Source organism: Rhinolophus sinicus, chromosome 18 (genome assembly GCF_057876585.1).
Source record: "Rhinolophus sinicus isolate RSI-liver-muscle chromosome 18, RSI-T2T, whole genome shotgun sequence".
Classification (NCBI taxonomy): Eukaryota; Metazoa; Chordata; class Mammalia; order Chiroptera; family Rhinolophidae; genus Rhinolophus; species Rhinolophus sinicus.
Genome location: NC_142518.1, coordinates 66,622,989 through 66,644,337, shown reverse-complemented (window position 1 = coordinate 66,644,337; position 21,349 = coordinate 66,622,989). Strand labels below are relative to the sequence as shown.

The 21,349-nt window shown below is 41.4% G+C and overlaps 1 protein-coding gene across 2 annotated transcripts in view; it reads right to left on the bottom strand.

Moving 5' to 3' along the window:
• SRPX2 (sushi repeat containing protein X-linked 2) overlaps positions 1 to 18,715 on the bottom strand; it is a 33,220-nt gene extending 14,505 nt beyond the window's left edge. The window contains exons 1-3 of one of the 2 annotated variants that reach the window (XM_019716617.3): positions 18,574 to 18,715; positions 16,677 to 16,894; positions 12,455 to 12,535 (exon numbers count right to left, since the gene is read on the bottom strand). In XM_019716617.3, the coding sequence (XP_019572176.3) occupies positions 12,455 to 12,535; positions 16,677 to 16,758 (163 nt within the window). In that variant the 5' untranslated portion in view covers positions 16,759 to 16,894; positions 18,574 to 18,715. The remainder of the gene's footprint in view (positions 1 to 12,454; positions 12,536 to 16,676; positions 16,895 to 18,573) is intronic. The other variant, XM_019716618.3, reaches the window with a different exon arrangement.
• Between the last annotated feature and the right edge of the window lie 2,634 nt (positions 18,716 to 21,349).

Sequence of the window (21,349 nt, the reverse complement as noted above, 5' to 3'; positions counted from 1 at the left end):
CCTTCATGCAATTGATGTGCATGAGATGCAGAAATACAGGATAAATGACAGTACAGTTATGGAGATTCATAACTGGTTGAACAACTGTACGCAAAGCATGCTGGTGGGAAACTGAAACTAAGAATGTGGCTAAACACTTCATGGTAAAAATTTCTGGCAGGAAATGTATTCATCATTACTGAGTAGCTATTGTGTGGTTTTATATTTTCATTTTCATATCCATCATCTATAGTTCTCCCAATCGCTCTGTGAGGTAGGGAGGCATTTATCCCTATCTTGCAGATGAGGCAGTAACTTATCCAGGGTTCCTCAGCAAGTAACGGGCAGAGCTGGGATTTGAATCCAAGCTTTGTCTGGCTCTAAAACCCATATTTTTTTCTAATCACAATATCTGCCACTGCAGAATGTTAGGATGCTATTTTGGCATATACATTTACATTTTTCAATAGGTAATATAGCCACATGGTTCAAAATTCAAAAAAATATAAAAAGTTACACAGTAAAGTCTCCCTCCAACCCATTTCCACACCTACTGCCACTTAGTCCACCTATAAAAAAAAAATCACCGTTAATAGTTTCTTTATGCATAGAAAGCAAATTGCTATAGATTCTATTTTTCCCTTCTTTTAATACATACAGTAGCATATTATGCCCACTGTTCCCACCAATGTTTTTTTAAATAAACTTAATGCATTTTAGAGATCTTATATCACTACAAGCATGGAATTTGTTTAAATGAAATAACATTTATAAAATACATAGCACAGTGACTGGCACATAATATGTGTTTGTTCAGGATCAAAGAGCTGGAAGGTGGAGGAGCTGGGACTTGAACTCAGGCCAATGGCCTGTGCTCTGTGCAGCTATTCACCTGTCTCTTTTCAAGGATTATAAAGAAAATGAAATGCTGACAACAGGGTTGAAAGTGCCTTCTCTGTGGTTATCTTCAGATAACCCTGGCAGAGTTACCAGCTTGCCCAAGGCTGAAGCAATTTTCAGGGAAAGCGGCAGCCGGAGGACCAATGGCAGACCTCAGAGAAGGATTTCTGACTCCAAACTAGGAGTCAGAATAAAGGAATGAAAGAAAGTTCAAGATTAATGAAAGTGGCACCGAACTACACCAGTAGTTTGCTCTAAAATAATTATCTGGTTTTTACTGGTTACCTCTTCTTTTTTAAAATCTCTTTTTTAAAATAAAAACAATGGGTTATATTTTTAAAAGATTTTTATTAAAATATAGCTAACATACAACATTATATTAGTTTCAGGTGTACACCATAGTTATTCAACATCTATACACCTAAAGGAGTGATCACCATAAGTCCAGGAACCATCTGACAGCATACCATGCTATCACAATATTACTGACTATATTAGAGAGGAATGAGCAAGGCTTTGGAGTTAGACAGACCTGGATTTAAATTTCTGCTCTACCACCTCTGAGCTCTGTGACTCTCTAAATTTAACTTCCCTGAACTTAGTTTTCTGATCTGTAAAATGGGAAAAATAAATCAGTTTCATAGGGCTGTTATGAGAATCAAATGAAACTGTGTATATAAACTTTATCTAGCCCTGGGAATGATATTCCCTAAATCCCTGTCTGGGTTTGAGCCACTGGCTTATCCTGCTTCAAGCAATAGCACACTGCTGCCTTCTGAAGACACCATCCCCAAATTACAGAAAGTCTCTTAGGCACCACTACAGCTGTGGAGCTGGGATTATGAGGTCCCAAAGATTTTACAAGGGAGGCTGGGATCTCAGGTTGTATTTTCCTAGCCACCCACCTCCTACATTGATAACCTCATTCAATTAGTTTTATGCCCTTAGACTAAGTCCCAAAGAGAGCCAGGAGACACTTGACCTCAAGGACACAGGCTTCCATGTAGCTTGTATTTTTATAAAGGGCTTTATACAGATTTAAAAATAATCAATGAGGCAGGTTTACATCAATAATAGGATTGCTAGACCTCTTGAAAGTGCCTTCTGCATCTTTTACTTTTTCCTATCTACTCCCATTTACAGTGTCCTACAATCTGACTTCTGCTCCCAGGATGCCAACTCGCCAGTAAACATTTTTTGAGCATCTACTTTTACATAGCTCTGAGGGGGTATCTTATGTGGCTCTTTTTGTTAAATAGGTAACTATTTTGTTGAGAGTAATAAAAAATAAACCAAAGAGGCAGTACATAATGAATGCCAAGTGAGTGGTCCAGAAAATAAACATTTATTTCAGAAGAGATACATAGTAGGTACTCAACAAATATTCATTGAATAAGTGAGTACAAGAATGAATGGGAAGGTCCAAGATGTTGGAATATGTAAACACTATGCCTGCAGCCTCCCACTATCACATTAAAATTACAACTAAATTATAGAACAATCAACATCAAGAATCATCTGAAGACTAGATGAACAGAACCCCTATAACTAAGGACATAAAGAAGAGGCCACATTGAGACTGGTAGGAGGGGCAGAGAAATGAAACGGGCTGACCCCAAACCCACAGATAGTGGTTGAACACTTGGAAGGACACGTCAGTGGCAGAATTACCCCCTGAAGAGGGAGGGCTCCTAGGCCCACACTGGTCTCCCCAGTCCAGGGGTTCTGTGCCAGGCACAGGAGTCCCGACAATATCTGGCAGTGAAAATCAGCAAGGACTCTGTTCGTCCATCCCAGTGAGGAGAAAGATAGCTCGAAACCCAGATGTCCTCTTAAAGGATCCACACACAGTCTCACTAACTTGCAAATACTCAACCGGGCTCCAGTGGAGGGATGGCAACTTGACGGGTGCCAGAGAATTATGGAGAAAGACTGAGTTGTGTGGCTTCAGAGCAAGTACTGGAGGGACAGCCGCCACTGTCCTTGTGTGGAGACCATCTCGTGTGTAGCCAACAGGAGGGCACCATCTTTCCTATGTTGAACCCTCTCCCAAAGGGCCAAATCTGAGACTGCACTAATATTGCAAAATCCGTGCATGTGCACCACTTTGGTAAAGTCCTGGGTCCCTCCACACCCAGCTAGTGCTGCGTTGATGGAGGCACTCTTGGCTCCTGGGCAGATGGCCCCAACCTACAAGCTGTGGAAGTGTTTTACAGAGCAGACAGCCCTCAGTAGGCTGGGGAACTTTCGGTGGTGGGCAGTCAGCCATAACTTGTACAGCAGTCTCCCTTGGGTGGATCTCAGGGATCTGCGGGCCTGAGGCAAGCAGTGTCTAGCTGTGGTGTTCTCAGGTCATTTTGCGATGTGGTCACAGGCCCAGAACTGGTGTAAGAACTGAATCTGCATTAATTTTGTAAAAACCACTGTCCACACCCCATGACTCCCTGGGACCCCACACAGCCCAGCTAGTGCTACAGCACTGGGGGCACTTTCAACACCAGGTCAACCAACCCAGTCCACACACCTAAGGAGGCTCTTTCAATGGCTGAGTCTTATGGGCATCCGGCAGGTGGCAACAGAACTAGGGGGGCCCTGGAGTTTTTGCTAAGCTGCCCTAGGCCCAATACACGTGGCAGTCAGCCTTGGTTCACAGCGAGGCCACCCACACACACTTCCAGGTCCAGCACAGGCAGCAACCAACCACATATAGCTTTGTAGCTTCTATCAGGTAGCCCCAGGCCGGCCACAGGCAAGGCTGAAATGTGCCTCACAGGAGCTCCTCCCAAGAGACACCAGAAACAACAAACCCAGAGGCCAGGTTCAGACCACATCAGAGGACCACTCAAATAGTCCCACAAGCGGTACACCCAAAGGGTGTTCTCAACAGGCACAAGAGCACACTGGGACAAATCCCCCTCTGAGGGGTCAGGCCCACACACAACAGCTCATAGACTGTGGGCATAGCCAAACCTCACAGCCAGTCAGCTGAGAGTCAATCCCACCCACTGATATGCCAAAAGCAATCAAGGCTCAACTGCAACAGTAGAATACACACAACACACACAAGGGACACTCCTGGAACACACGCATAGGTGATCAGGGAGACTGCACCACTCGACCACACAGGACACATATTACATAAGGCCACCCAGCAAAGACTGATAGACATAAGAGAGCTACCTAATATACAGAAGCAAACACAGAGAGGCAGGCAGAATGAGGAAACAAAGAACCATGTCCCAAATAAAAGAACAGAAGAGAACTCGAGCAAAAGAACTAAATGAAATAGAGGCAACCAAGCTACCAGAGACGGAGTTTAAAACAGTGGTTATAGGAATGCTTAAGGAACTTAGTGAGAACTTCAACAAAGAGATAGAAAGAACTTCAACAAAAAAGGACATAGAAACCATAAAACAGACAGAGGGGCAGCCAGATGGCTCAGTTGGTTAGAGCACGCGCTCTGAACAACAGGGTTGCCAGTTTGATTCCCACATGGGCCAGTGAGCTGTGCCCTCCACAACTAGATTGAAGATAATGAGCTGCCACTAAGCTGCAAGAGGGGCAGCCAGATGGCTCAGTTGGTTAGAGCAGGAGCTCTTAACAACAAGGTTGCTGGTTCAATTCCCACATGTGATGGTGGGCTGTGCCTCCTGCAACTAAGATTGAAAATGGCGACTGGACTTGGAGCTGAGCTGTGCCCTCCATAACTAGATTGAAGGACAATGACTTGGAGCTGATGGGCCCTGGAGAAACATACTGTTCCCCCGTATTCCCCAATAAAAAAAAAAGTTTTAAAAAAGAAAGAATACGCTAGAAGGAATCAACAGCAGATTAGATAAAGCACAGGATCGAATCAGCAATTTAGAAGACAAAGTAGCAGGAAATACCCAATCAAAACAACAAAAAGAAAAAAGAATTAAAAAAAAGAAAGATAGTTTAAGGGACCTTTGGGACAATATTTAATGTAACAACATTCGCATCATAGGACTACCAGAAGGAGAAGAGAGGGAGCAAGGCATCGAGAACCTATTTGAAGAAATAATGACTGAAAACTTTCCTAACCTGGGAAATGCTATAGACATATAAGCCCAGGAAGTACAGAGAATCCCAAACAAGATGAACCCAAATAGGCCCACAACAAGACAAATTATAATTAAAATGGCAAAGGTTAAAACAAGGAGAGAATCCTAAAAGCAGCAAGAGAAAGACAACTAGTTACTTACAGGGGAGCTACCATAAGATTGTCAGCAGATCTCTCAACAGAAAGTTTGCAGGCCAGAAGGGAGTGGCAGGAAACATTCAAAGTGATGAAAAACAAGGGCCTACAATCAAGACTACTCTACCCAGCAAGACTATCATTTAAAATTGAAGGAGAAATAAACAGCTTCCAGACAAGAAAAAGCTAAAGGAATTCATTACCACCAAGCCAGTATTACAGGAAACATTAGCGGGACTTCTTGAAGAAGGAGGAGGAGAAGGGTAAGGAAAAGAAGAAGGAGAACGAGAACAAGAATGAGAATGAGAATAAGAACAAGAACAAGAAAACAGAGAAGATAAAAAATATGAATAATAAAATACTAAGTACTAGGGGACTTTAACACCCCACTGACACCAATGGACAGATCTTCCAGACAGAAAATCAATACTGAAACAGTGGTCTTAAATGACACACTAGACCAGATGGATTTAATTGATTTTTTAGAGCATTTCACCCCAAAGCAGCAGAATATACATTCTTTGCAAGTGTACAAGGAACATTTTCTAAGATAGATCACATGTTAGGCCACAAAACGAGTCTCAATAAATTTGAGAAGAATGAAATCATATCAGGTGTCTTCTCTGACCATAATGGTATGAAACTAGAAATCAATTACAAGAAAAAAGCTGGAAAAACACATGCAGGGTAAATATCATGCTACTAAATAATGAATGGGTCAACAAAGAGATCAAGGAAGAAGTCAAATGAGACAAATGAAAATGAAAGTGCAATGACCTCAAACCTATGGGACACAGCAAAAGCAGTCCTAAGGGGGAAATTCATACCAATGCAGCTTACCTAAAGAAACAAGAAAAACCTCAAATAAACAGTCTAACGCTACACCTAAGGATACTGGAAAAAGAACAGCAAACAAAGCCCAAAGTGAGTATGAGGATGAAAATAATAAAAATCGTAGCAGAAACAAATGAAATAGAGGCAAAAACAAAACAAAACAAAAAACAAACAAACGAACAAAAAACAAAAAGAATACAAGAGACCAATGAAACCAATAGCTGGTTTTTTGAAAAGATAAACAAAATTGATAAAGAACCAGATTCATCAAGAAAAAAAGAGAGAAGACCCAAATAAATAAAATCAGAAATGAAACACAAAAAGTGACAACAGACACCATAGAAATACAAAATATTTTAAGAAAGTACTACAAGCAATTATACACCAACAAATTGGACAATATGGAAGAAATGGATTAATTCCTAGGAGCATACAATCTTCCAAGGCCAAATCAAGAAGAAACAGAGAATCTGAACCGACCAATTACTACTAATAATGAAATCCAATCAGTAATCAACAAGCTCTTAACAAACAAAAGTCCTGAACCAGATGGCTTCACAGGTGACTTTTACCAAACATTCAAAAAAGAATTAACACCTATTCTTCTCAAACTATTCCAAAAAATACAAGAGGAGGCAAGCCTCCCAAATTTACTTTAAAAGGCTACAATTACACTGATTCCGAAACCAGACAGACATTACAAAAAAAAGAAAAAGAAAACTAAAAGGTGATATCCCTAATGAATGTAGATGCAAAAATCCTCAAAAAATATTAGCAAACTGAATTCAGCAATACATTAAAAAGATGATACACCAGGATGAAGTGGGATTCATTCCTGCTATTCAAGGTTGATTCAAAATCCACAAACCAATTAACATGATATACCACATAAACAAAATAAAAAATAAAATTCATATGGTTATATCAATAGATGCAGAAAAAGCTTTGACAAAATCCAGCATCCATTTATGATAAAAACTCTCAGCAAAGTGGGAAGAGAAGGAACATATCTCAACATAATAAAGGCCGTATGTGACAAACTCACAGGTAATATCATACTCAATGGGGAAAAGCTAAAATCATTCCCCTTACGATCAGGAACAAGACAAAGACGTCCACTTTCACCATTTTTGTTCAACGTAGTACTGGAAGTACTAGCCACAGAGATCAGACAAGAAAAAGAAATAAAAGACATCCAAATCAGAAAGGAGGAAGTAAAATCGTCATTATTTGTAGATGACATGGTACTATATATAGAGAACCCCAAAGACTCCACCGAGAAACTATTAGAACTGATAAATGAATTTAGTAAAGTAGCAAGATACAAAATTAATATTCAGAAATCAGTTGCATTTTTATACACCAATAACGAACAATCAGAAACAAAAATCAAGAAAACTGTCTGATTAACAACTGCATAAAAAAAAAAAACAACAACCCAGCAATGCATTCAACCAAGGAAGTAAAAGAACTGTACTCAGAAAATTATAAGACATTGAAGAGAGAAGTTAAAGAAGATGCAAATAAATGAAAACATATACCATGCTCATGGGTAGGAAGAATTAATATAGTTAAAATGTCCATACTACCCAAAACAATATATACAAGGTGTGATCAGAAACTATGGTGAAAGTTTAGGTAAAAAAAAAATATTACAGTAAAAGACACATTGCCATTAATCCCCCTCAAAATATTCCCCCTCATTTTGAACACAATTATCCCACTGTTCTTTCTACTTTCTGAAGCAGTTCTGGAAGTCCTCTTTTGTGAGTGTCTTTAGTTTTGCTGTCATGGCTGCCTCGATGTCCTGAATCGATTCAAAACATTTTCATTTCATGGTCATTTTGACTTTGGGGAAGAGCCAGAAGTCGCATGGTGCCAGATCCAGTGAATAAGGTGGATGAGGACACACTGTAATGTTTTTATTTGACAGAAATCGCCATATCAGAAGCAATGTGTGACATGGAGCATTGTCATGATGGAGGATGAAGTAAAGACACTCACAAAAGAGGACTTCCCAAACTGCTTCAGAAAGTGGCAAGAACAACAACAACAAAAGTGGCAAGAACAATGGGAAAAGTGGGTTCAAAGCAACGGGGAATAATTTGAGGGGGATTCATGGCAAGGTGTCTTTTACTGTAATAATTTTTTTATTTAAACAAAAGATGCAGTGGTATCTTTTGATCACACCTCATAGATTCAACACAACCCCTATCAAAATACCAATGGTATTTTTTCACAGACCTAGAACAAATAATCCTAAAATTTATATGGAACAATAAAAGACCCCAAATAGCCATGGCAATCCTGAGAAAGAAGAACAAAGCTGGAGGTATCATACTACCTGATATCAAATTATATCACAATGCCATAGTAATCACAACAGCATGGTATTGACATAAAAGCAGACACTTAGGTCAGTGGAACAGAATAGAGAGTCCAGAAATAAATCCGTGCCTGTATGACCATTTAATCTATGACAAAGGAGTCAAGAATACACCTTGGGGTAAAGGCAGTCTATTCAATAAATTGTGCTGGGAAAACTGGACAGATACTCCCATAAAAGTGAAACTGGACCACCTTCTTACTCCAAATACAAGAATAAACTCAAAATGGATTAAAGACTTAAATGTAATAACCTGAAACCATAAAACTCCTAGAAGAAATATAGGAAATAAACTCTTACCCTTAGTAATATTTTCACTAATATATATCCTCAGGAGAGGGAAACAAAAGAAAAAATAAACAAATGGACTACATCAAACTAAAAAGTTTTTGCACAGCAAAGGAAACCATCAACAAAACAAAAAGACGTCCTACTGAATGGAAAAGATATCTGCCTATGCTACATCTGATAAGGAATTAATACCCCAAATTTATATATATATAAAGAATGGGCGGAGGACCTGAATAGACATTTCTCCAGAGAGGACATTCAGATGGCCAATAGACATATGAAAAAAATGCTCAATGTCACTAATCATCAGAGAAATGCAAACAAAAACCACAATGAGATATCACCTCAGACCTGTCCAAATGGACATTATCAATAAATCAACAAACCACAAGTGCTGGTGAAGATGTAGAGAAAAGGTCATCATTGTGCACTGTTGTTGGGATTGCAAATGTGTGTAGCCACTGTGGAAAACAGTATGGAGGTTCCTCAAAAATATAAAAACAGAACTACCTTATGACCCAGTAATTCCACTCTTGGGTATTTATCCAAAGAAATCCAAAACACTAATTTGAAAATATATATACACCCCTATGTTTACTGCAGCATTATTCACAATTGCCAAGATATGGAAACAAAATGCTCATCAGTAAATAATTTGATAAAGAAATGGTGGTACATATATAAAATGGAGTATTATTCTGCCATAAAAAAGAATAAAATCTTATCATTTACAACTACATGGATGGACATAGAGGATATTATACTAAGTGAAATAAGTCAGACTGAGAAAGACAAATACCACATGATCTCACTTATATGTGGAATCTAAAGAACAGAATAAATGAACAAACAAAACAGAAATAGACTCATGGATACGGAGAACAAACTGATGGTTGTTAGAAGGGAGGGCTGTTGGGGAAATGGGTGAGAAAACTGAAGGGATTAGTAAGTACAAATTGGTAGTCACAAAATAGTCATGAGGATGTGAAATACAGTATGGAAAATATAGTCAATAGTATTGTAAAAATTATGTGTAATGTCAGATGAGTACTTGACTTACGGGGGTATGACTTCATAAATCACATAAATGCCTAACCATTACACTGTACACCTGAAAGTAATATGAAATAATACTGAATGTCAATTATAATTAAAAAAATAGTTATGAAATCTACAGTACAGTATAGGAAATATAGTCAATGGTATTTTAATAGCTATGTATGTGTCAGGTGGGTAGTAGATTTGTTAGGGTTATCACTTTGTGAGGTGTGTAAATGTCTAATCACTGTTGTTTTATACACATGAAACTAATAATAAATAAATAAATAAATAAATAAATAAATAAATAAATAAAAATAAAAGTGAAAAGAATGAATGGATGAAGAAAAGCTCAGTGTGGGCTAAATAAGTCAGGGAACAAAGCAGAGTTCTACTATGCTGGCTGAAGTATAGATTTCATATGGGAAGAAGGGGTAATAAGTTGTCAGGCCATCCAGTTAGACTGAGGCCAAATTCTGTTAGAAATGGTCACAGTGGCATACTAGGTTTGAAAAAAGGAGAAACATGAGCCAGAGAATCCAGTTAGGAGGCAATTGCCATTATCTATTTGTGAGGTAACAAAAGTTTTAATCCCATGGATTAATAAAGAAATGACAATTCTTGATGAATGACTGGTGAGAGGTGATGAGGAAAAGGGGGCTATTAGAGGTGATGGGGCTATGAAAGCTGCCATTGAAGTATTTCTAAGAGAAAAGTAGGAAGGTAAGCTGGTAGAGCCTTTTTCATGGAAGATGAAAGTATTTGGTTTTAGATGTCTCCAAGTGGAAGGGCCCAGCAGCAATTGGAGATGTAGTCCAGGAGCTCTGGAGACAGATCAGCGTCACCCAAAGTTCAGATCCATGCTTCATTCTCTCTCTTGTCACCACTAGAGATCCCATCTTCTTTCTTGGCTTCAGCTATGACCAGAATAGTAAAATGTCATGGAACCCAAGGAAGGGAGTTGAGAAAAAAGGGATGGCTCACTGCTGCTGAGTGACTGCGGAGATTGATGTTCAAGAAAGGGCTATAAGATTTGGGCTTTGGGAGTGAATTGTGATCTTCAAGGTATGTCGTTTCAGCATGGAGATTTGTATGTGAGTAAGAAACAGACTGTAGGCAGTTTAGGAATTAGTGGGTGCTGAGACAGAGAGGCAGAGATGTGGACCATTAGGCAGCGAGAAGAAGATAGGTAGAAGGTAGCAAGAAAGGATCACAGAGGAGCACAAAGCTCTGATCGTATCTCTATTGAACCTAATTTTTCAAAGGTTACCATTTACCTTCTTTCCAAATACATTTGCAATACCCTTAATTTGTCTGTGCAATATTTGACCCATCGATTCCTTATCCTTTCCCTTTCTTTAATACTCTCTTCTCCCATGGCTTCTGTAATTTAATAGATCATACCCTGATCTCCTCCTACATATGGCTGGCCACTATCTATCTCTTTTCCCCTTGTTGGCTCCTCTTCTCCTAATCACATGTAGATGTCTTCTAAAGCTCTGACCTTGGCCCTGTGCTCCCTCAGACAGCTCATCCATCTAAGCTGATGACTCACAAAGTTCCATCTTTCCATTTCCCACTGCCAACAGGACATCTTCACCAAACCAATTTTCTTTTCTAACCTTGTCTTTCTGACCTATAGTTCTCCCAGGTATTCCGACTCGATGCTTTCAGATGTCCTTTTGTTTCTTAGCCTCTGGTACATCAAATCTATACCAAGTCTTGTCATCCCTTTCTTTGAAACATCTCAGGGGTTCATCTTTACTCTACATTTCTTTGCCACCACCCTCAATCATCTCTAACCAACATTACTGTTACTGATTCCTGGAGAGTCTCACTGACCCAGGCTCTACCCCTCCTGAATCCCTACTTTCTGTACACAGTAATGAGGTTAATATTCTGAAATTACCATTTACCATGTCACTCCCCTGGGCAAAAATATATGATGGCTCCTTACAACTCATAGTACAACAGCTAAACTCTTCTGCATAGCTTGAAAGCATAGAAACAAAGAATCTTAGAAATAGAGGCGATATTAGATATCACCTGGTCTAAGTTTCCTTCTAGTGCAGGAATAGCAAGGTAGTCCTCTTACCCCTCCTTAGAAGAGTCCCTAGATCATGGAGCCTTTCCTAATTTGGTCTCACTCTATATTCAACTTTATTTTCTACCACTGCTTTCACATCTCATCTGCTCCAGTCAGGCTGGTTTCTTCCTAGCTCCTTCCTCTAACAGGTTTGTTCTTACCTCTATATCTGTGACCATCTGCCTTGATAAATGCCCTCCCCTCCCCTTTCCAGCTCTGAAAATCCACCCATCATTCAAGACCTAGTCTAAATGTCATCTTTTATGACCCCTTCCCTGACTTCTTTTTCTTAACTCCTATCGCATTTACTGCTACCAAATAGTTTCATACTTACTCACCCTACATTGACTAATTTCACTGCCCCCTCACTCATCCCTTTCTGAGCAGAATCTAAGCTCCTTGATGAAGGGGACAAAACCCTATCTTAGATTTTGTGTCACCCACAGGATTAGCTTGCACAGGATTAGGCATGCATTAGGTACTCAGTCAATAGTTAATGATTAATAATAGACAGGCAATCTTAGTGCTAGAGAGGTGAGGTCACATAGCAAGTCAATAACCAAGTTCATGATTACAAATCATAGATTGGAAATCACGGCTGCTTTAACCCCTGTGCTTCAGTTTTGGCACATAATGAGCTAAGCTGGATGAGGATGCTTCGGGGAGGGCCTAGGTCTTAGGCTGGAAAAGACCCTTCCTGAGCCTGAGAAGCAGTGAGGATTACCTCGGTAGTCCAGGGCAGGGGCCTGTGGGACTTCATCAGCATGTATTTCATTGTAGCTTTCATCTGGGTAGTAGCCTGAACCTAGAATGAAGAAGACAATTTCAAGATGAGAGAGTGACTTCTTACTCAAGTCCTTCCCCACCTTTCCCCCTATACAACTTGGTCCCTTCCTGAGGACATGGCAGTCCATGGGCAGAGAGCCCAGTGGATATTTAATGGGGAAAATTCTGCCTTGTAAAGCAGCAGAACTACTGTGGGCAAACCTCAATACGTCAGGTACACGGTGGGGGTGTTGTTCATTGGTAGCACTAGAAGCCTCCCTTCAAAAGGAAAAAAAAAACATCAAACTTCTTGACCATTCATCAATCATGCCAATCTGGACTATAAATGACTCATTTCCTTGATGTAACACATGAATCCTGGAGAGCCACTAATGACCAAGGTCTGAGGATGGACTACTGTCCGAGGGAGGAGGAAAAATATAGAGTCTGAGTAAGGGTCTTCTCACTAGTGACGGGTCTGCTCACAGTCCTCAGAGGGAAAGGATTCCTCAAGCTCCCACTAGCCCACAGGGCACCAGCCTTTTGGCACCCAGTTGCCATTGCTAGGGGTGGCATACCAAGGCAAAGAGGGAGGGCTCAAAAGGCAAGGGGAAATGAGAATTAGTTTCATGCCTGAGCTGTTTGCCCTAGTTTACAAGAAAAAGCAGGCAGAGTCCTTTGGAGAAATTTCCGATTCCTCTAATCAGCAAGAGCTTTCGCAGAGAGCTGCTGAGCTGGAGAACATTCCCAGTCCACCCCCATTCCGTTAAGTGGCCCAGTCTCTGGTGCAGTCAGGTCTGCGGCTGTCTGCGAGACTAAATAGTGTGTTCCACCAGACGGCAGGAAATCAGTCATGAACACAAACTAATTGGAATAAAACTTGGTTCTTTCCAGAGCGAAGTTTCAGGAAGCCCTCCTTCTAGCCTCCCTGAGCCCTAATGCATGCACAGGAATAGAGCAGCCAGCCGTGCTGCAGTCAGAAGACAATTCCTCACTTCCAGGAAAGAGTGCTTCCAGGACAAGGCTGGGTTTTAGTGCTAGAGCCCTTCAGCCTGTGTAAATACTCAGACCTGCCCCTGCCGCCTTCTCTCTGGGAAGACGCACAGGGGCCCCCCTACACTAAAGGGTGGAGTAGAGGGCTAGATGATGAAGCTCCTCCATTCCCCACAGACCGAGGATGGGGGGTGGTGGTGTTGGGAAACCGGTCCAACTTGATGAACGAGGGAAAGAATCAAATTGAAAGTTTGCGTTATGAAATCATGTCCTCATTGGTTTGCCCTCATTCCAGAGGAAAAAGTTCATTTTTTCTCCTTCTCTTGATTTTTCTTCTGTTTTCCCATTTCAGTTCTTCTCCTGGCCTCCCTTTACTTCTCCTCAGTCTTGCTCTTTTTCCCACATGGGAGGTTTACTTATGGAGGGCAGAATTTTTGTCAGCTGTTTCAGTTTAGTATTAGCCTCAAAGCCTTACAGCTCCTGTAAACAGGAGGCCAGATGTGTGTGATTCCCTAAAGGGTTCAATCCTTGAACTCTTTTTCCAGAGCTCGCTTGTGAAGAATGGCCAGTAAGGAGAAAGCCTCTGTTTACCACAAGAGCAAACAGGAGTGTCAGAGGTCTATGGCTAGAAAACAACAACAACAACAACAACTATGACTGCTAACATCACTCAGCGTGTGCTCTGTGTTCAGCCCGTTACATGTGTTATCTCATTATGTCATCCTAACACCTCAGTGAGGTCGACACCCTTATTGCTCTCTAATGTACAGAGGAGAAAACAGGCTCAGAGGAGTGAAAGGAGTAGCTCAAGTCTCCTAGCTAGTAAGAAGCAGTGTGGGCATTCCAGCCCCGGGCTGTTTGACCCCCTGATACCAAACTCAGACACTCCACTAAAGATGGCAGTGGGGGGAGCTTTGAACAATGTCCAGCAGGGATAAAAATCCAAAATATTTTTTGCAATCCAGCTTTTTTACTCTGTGTGTGTGGGATCGAAGGCCACCAAGCATTGTACATCATTCCAGAATGACAGGGGATGTGGGAAAACTGAGGGGAAGACTCAGCCAGATAATTACAGCCTCCACCAGGGTGCAGAGGTAGCTGCACCAGTGCCAAGTTTCCTTTGTGATGGGAATGGGTTGACGCCACCTTACTACTTCAAGCCTTTCCATTTCTCCTCTCTGCCTGTCTTTGGGTATTTTTTTGCAAATATTAGGATACTGAGACGAGATATAAGAAACTAGAGAGGCACCCTTTCCACATTGTTCTATCTGCTTGTCCTTCTTCAGCCCTGGAGGAGAGAGGTTTGTGCAGCATTCGTCAGCTCCTTTAGATCAATCAGTGGTTACTGTGGGGTCTGTTACTGGGTTCCTCTGACTTCCATAGTACAATCAGACCATCTCAGCACTGCCCTTCACAAAAGTGTGGTTGGGAATGTAACTGACAGTTGAAGACTATTTTCAGATCCACACTAATGTTTGGCTTATAATAACAAATATGGTCTGACTTCCTGAACTGAACAGATATGCCAATATACATTTCTAACCCAGTTTGATATATTTATATTCTTAACCCTTCCCAACCCCTGCTGATTATTCCTGGATCTTTTACTGAATAGTCCTGAATCCACTTTTGGCTGCTTTCCTTGTGCGATTCCCATTTGAGGACAAGGCGATAGCCAGGAACAGTGCTGGATGCATAGAGAGTGGTCAATGCGTACTTGTTGAGTGAATGAATGAACAAATGAGTGGAGCAAGCTCACTTGTTCCACAGCTAAGCTAACGATGTGGGGAGGGATTATTGGAGTTTTACAAATGTCTGTCATGTAGCCTCCTAAGAACTGAAGAAGGCAGAATGAGTGGATTTGCAAGTCTGTCAGAGACCTCATAGCCTGATCGCCTCAGAAGGAGTGATGACTGGCGATTTCTGTGGAAGTGGGAGTGCCACCTTTGCAAACAGCTCTCTGAGAACTTCAGATGAATCTTAGTTTTTAAATAAAACTGCCCTGTCCTCAAGACTCCAATAGCTCAGGCTTCCATCTTGGGAAGGATAAAGGCTTTTGTACTCCATGAGGTTTCTTACAGGTGTTCAAAACTGGACTTTGAGTCATCTAATCTCCACTCCCTAAATCCTGTTGTCTTTAGCTGGATTTTGCCCTTATGTACTTGAACTGAAGCATGGGAAGTTTGGGGGAGAATGGCTCCTTTTACCCCAAAGAGTGTGTACTCTGCCAAGGGTTTGACTTGAATTTCTTCATCTCAATGTCAGCTCTTGTACTTCATCCCCTATAAAGCCAGGTCAAGCCAAAGAGGGGAAGACGTTTGCATATTTGTTTGAAAGCTTCATGCAGCTGTTCCAGACAAACAGAGCTATTGCCAAAGGCCTCCACCAGGAGCTAAGGGCATGTGGAAAATTTTAGCTGCAATGACTGTGGCTGTGATGGAAGCAGTTTGTTATTTACTCATCTCTGGATATTTTCCTAACTCCATTGCTAGGGCCTGTCTCCTTCCCCAACTGCCCCCCAGCCCCCATGATGGCAGACACTGCAGGCCACAGAATATTCTTAGCACTTGGAATGCCAGCTGGGCCCCATCTAAAACGTCTGTCTGCCCCCTCATTATCCTCCCATTATTCCCCCCCTCCCCTTTCCCTCTCCTCATGAGTCTGTTCTCCTAAGCTCCCTATGTCTCCAGGGGTAAAGGATGAAACGTTCAGGAATCCAGAAATTTCTATTCGTTTGGAAGGAACAAGCCAGAAGAAACTGGGGAATTCCTATTTGAGAGAATGTAATCTGTCCTGTCATCAACATCTTCGGCAGAAAGGGGCTGTAAAAATCTCATCCTGTAAATAAGCTCTGGGAGAGAGAGGGAGGGAGGGACAGAAAGAAGGAGAGAGGGAAGGAGGAGGGAGGAAGCTAGGTGCAGAGGCAGGTGAGACAATGGCCTCAAAAACCATGCTGTCCAACCTTCTCATTTTTATGCTGGTGAAGCCTGTTTTCAAATATCGTTTGTTAGTTTGACTCAAAAGCCTCCCTTGGTAGCCTGTTACAATATTTAACCATCTCTGTTGTTGAGAATAGTTCTGCTCTGTATTTAAGTGTCTCTCATTACAATCTAACTCTTCCCTTCTCCAAGACTTGGTCTAAGCCCTGCCCTGCCTGGAAATAATGGGCAACAGCTCCTAGAACTTACCTGCATACCATGTTGGTGTCACTGCTGGAGCGAGGAAGAACAGCAGAGAGAGAGCTCCTCTTTGAGTTAGTTGACCGGACATCCTTTAAACGGGAAGGGGTTGTTAGGGAGACAAGACTATGGGTAGGTGACCAGAAATACCGGAGCAAAGGAAAATAACTTTCAAAAGTCAGCCATTAATGAATTTCCAAAAGTGAGAGGAAGAGGAAATGTAGGATCTGTGAAGAAGAGAGATTTTTAAATTAATGAATACTTGCTATGTCATCCCCTTTTGTAAGGATCTTCCACTGTATAGAATAACAACACTCTATTTGTTGTTTATAGTCTCTTTTCCTCCCAGAAAGAGGAGGATGTAAAACAACCGATTCTCAATTGACCCTGATGAGATCAGATGCAAATGTTCCATGGTCCAAGTTATAGAGAGGGACATGGAGGTACTAAGTCCAGAAAAGGGTCAACATAAAGTTATGTAGAATCAAGAGGGAATCCTGCAATCTAAAGGTTGACAGTTGATGGTTTCATCCATTTAACTAGTATTTCCTAACTACTAATCTGGGAAAGCATTAGAGTGTATGAACTAAGAGCTTGAACACTGGAGTTACACCTATCTTGATGTGTATCTAATTCTGTCCCTTTAAGCTACGGGGCCTTGGGCAAATGCCTTAACTCTTATGAGTCTCAGTTTCCTCATCTATAAAATGGGAAGAATAATAGTATCTACCCTATAGAATAGATTATTGCCTGGCACATAGGAAAGCAATCAATATATACTAGTTATTATTACCAACTTTGTATTGGACAGGACTGGATGTCTCCTTTCTCTAGTCAGTAAGTATACCCTGACTCTGTTCTTAACTTTGGTTTTTAAAGCTTAGAGGTTTAGTAGTGGTTTCTGGCTTTCGAGCCCAGCTTAACCTTCAAGATTTACCCTGCTGAGCCAGCAGGAAGTTGGTGAGGTTGGGAAGAACCTAATGAGGTACATGAGGAGAGGGTGAGCAAGCTCCAATTGCCCTCTCACTTCCTGTCCTGTCCTCATTCTAATGGGATGAGAGTTTTGTGGTTCCCAGCAGGCAAATACTTCATAAATGACAGTATTAAATTTTGCTGCCCATTGGTATAAACTGGCCACTGGACTTTTCAATAAATACCCATTCACCCACATGCTTTCAATGAAATGCCATGCTCAGGGGAGGAGTTAGTCCCCGAAATGGAGAAACAAAAAAATGGAAGATTCTGGCCAGAGTCCCTAAGGGATATGAGAAGTCAAAGAATGGCATACATTCATTTTCCAATTTATTGCTACTTGGCTTCAGATTTTGTCTAGAGAGTGACAAAGAAGCAGAATAGAGAAAAAGTGAGAGCAAGTGAGGGAGGCAAGGAAAAAGGAAAGATGCAGGAAGGAAGCTGAAAAGAAAAGAAAATCTGCCAGAGCTGAAGGAAAGAGATAAAAGCAGAAAGAGGGAAAAACAAAAGGATGAGAAAGGAGTTTAAAGAGAGGTCCAGACAAATGAACAGCTAGATAAACTAATCACGGAACCCTCTCCCACAGGCAGCCTCAATCCAGTTTTTTTGGTTCAGGAGTAAGGGCTTTCTTTTTTTCATATCTGGTGCTTTGAGTTTTTGACCACTTCTCTGCCCACTTCCTCCCCAATCTCAGACTGAAAATTTGACACTCCAGAGTCAGCCAACCCTCTGCTGAGCATTGGGAAGTTAGTGGAAACCTGTGTCTGCAGCCGGTCACAGCTCAAATGGAAAGCAGCATATAATCAGTTTCATAAAAGAACTTCTTCCTCCCTCCTCACCCCCAGCGATGCTGCCCAAGTCCTGAGGCTTATTACCCTCCATGGCTGTGAAATGGGGACAGTGTGGTGCGGCGGGGTTAAGCAGCAGATCTTACCTGTTTTATGGCTTTTTGTGCTTTCTTTTTCTCTCCTCGTTCTCTTTCTCCTTCCTCTCTGCTTCTCTCATCAGTTGAAAAAACTTCTACTTTAACATTCCTAGAACGAGTGGCTCCTGGTCGGTCCGGGCCTCCGGGATTCTGTTAACACTGCCCAGATGTTAGGACATCCGCATCTGCCAAAAGTTTCCTTAAAGCTATATTATCCCCCAAGCTATAACTGTTTCTCCCTCTGAGAAGGGTTTTAGAGAGGTGAAGGAGAAGGAACGCAACGATTAGAGGAACTTGGTCTGTCTGCTGCTGCAGAACAGGGGAAGTGTGAATGGCACTGGCCCCACGCCCAAGCGTATAGTAATGACTAACAGAGGCTGGCTAAAGGACCTCCCGAGATGTGGTGCTCTGAAGAACACGGTCTTTTTATGACTCAGCATGACATCAAGGTTTAATGAAAAGGAATTTCCCAAACTCTAAGGAGAGGGGAAGAGTGTGCTGATTTTGATCAGCACACTCCCTGGAGATTTCCCTGTAATTCCTTAGCACTCCCCAACTCCAAGTTGCCTTACCGTCCATATATACGCACAGGGTCAGACACACTTTGAAATCCTCGAACTGATTACCTAACTTCTATGGACTTCAGTTCCTGATAAGATTATGTTGTTTACAGAAAATACCATGGTCTTCTTGCCTGAAGAATCAAGCCTGGTTTCCTGTAGTAAGAGTGGAGGGAAAGCATGCCTAAAGAGGCTTTAGTGGGAGGCTGTTTAAGAGAATCTTGATAATCTGTGCATGACAAGGTTACAACCATTGCTAAGCTGTTTCCCAGTGACCTCCAATGAAGAGATATGTTTCTCTTCCCTAAGCAAGCTTTCTTTTTAGTGTTTGACAATGAGACTATTCTACCATAGTGCAGGCCAGCTCCTTACATTCCCCCTCCCCTCAGACTTGACATTTCCATCTTTGAAATATCAGTGGTCATGGTGGAAATATTTCAACTACTTTAGAAAGGGTTTCTTCCTTGTGTGTACAAGCAAATGGTAACCCCTTCTCAGTTATGAAGGGGAGAATTGTGCTTATGATACAAAATAAAGGTTCAGTAGCAAGCCTGTTTCATTTCCAATCCACCATTCATAAATATGTATCGAGTATCTACCGTGTGTTCAACAGTATGATAGTGGTATAAAGATGCTGAAGATATGATCTTGGCCTCATTCATTTAACAAATTTATCAAATATCTACTGCGTTAAGGATGGTGAACAGGCAAAAATCCCTGACATCCTAATCCATAATTAATTCAACAAATATTTATTAAGCATCTATTATGTGCCATGCACTGTTCTAGGTACTTGAGAGACATCGGTGAAAAAAGTAACAAAAATCCTTGCCCTTATGGAATGGAGGAGACAGACCTTCAACAAATATGTTCTTGGTTACAATTGTGTGTGCTTAGGGAACGAACTGTCATTGGGCATCTACTGTAAGCTAAGAACCGGGGCACTGGGGTAAGAATTGTGTGATACTTGATCTTAAGGAGCTTGCTTTCTAGCTTCCAGAGGGTTTATGTTTAGTAGGGGAGAGAAAGGAGACACAAACAATTAGAAATAGTACAAGACCATATAAAATTCCAAAAGCTATGGTATAGACTGTGAGGACTCTCTGAGCACTCTTTCAGAATAGGTGGGCCTGGATAAGCTCTCAGGCAAGGGAAATGACATAAACAAGAGCTCACTGTTTGGTCAGAGGGAGATGGGCTAACTGGTTAGAGGGTTCAGGGGAGTGGTAGGAAACAAAGTTGAATAGATAAGGTAGGGCCAGATTGTGGGGCCCTTGAAATCAAAATAGGAGTTCATTCTAAACTCATGTGTTAGAAAATAATGACTCTCTTAAATGGGAGAGAGAGAGAGAGAGAGAGAGAGAGAGAGAATAAATTTTTACCAGGGTTGTTTTCTTTATTAAAAAAAACACCCCATTCATTCACTGGCTCCCTCTTGGCAAAGAGTACAGTCTGAGCTCTTAGCAGGCATACCAAATCCTTCACAAGCAAATGCCACCCATGTCCTCAGCCTAGTTTTAAACATTTACCTCATTCCTTCTCATTCTGGAGACACTGAACTTCTTGCTCTTTTTTTCACACCTTGGTGCCTTTGCACAGACATATTTACTCCTCCCTGCATTCCTTTCCCTCCTTTTCTGACCTGTGGAAACCATATTCATCTTTGCTGCTGAGAAGCTACCATCAACCCACCCCAGCCAGAGCTGGTTTACTTTGCCTTTCTTTTCTATCACATCACTCTGTACATGTCTCAATGATAGTATTTATCACACTTATTGTTCATCTATGACAATCTCTGTCCCCTACTCTACTAGTCTGTTCATCTCAGATTCATCTCTATCCCTTACTGGACCATGGGTGCCTAGAGGGAAAGGACCTTGCCTTAGCCCTCTTCATTTCCCCAGTACCAAATACAGAGACTAGCACATGCAACGATGAGGATGCTGCATAAGGCCTCACATCCCACTTAGAGCTGGAAGGAGCAAAAGGGGTGGCAAGGAAAGGTTAAAGAAGAAAGTGAAGGGGAGAGAATATGGAAATCCATAGGGAGAACAAGGGATAAATGAGAGAAGAGGGACAGCGTTACTATGAAGCATGATATAAAGAGCTTACCCAAAAGAGATGGGGTTAATTAAACAAACTCAACATTTCTTCAACATCTAGTATGTATAGATAACAGTATGTTAGATACTGTAAGGACATAAAATTAAATAAAACACTTGTCC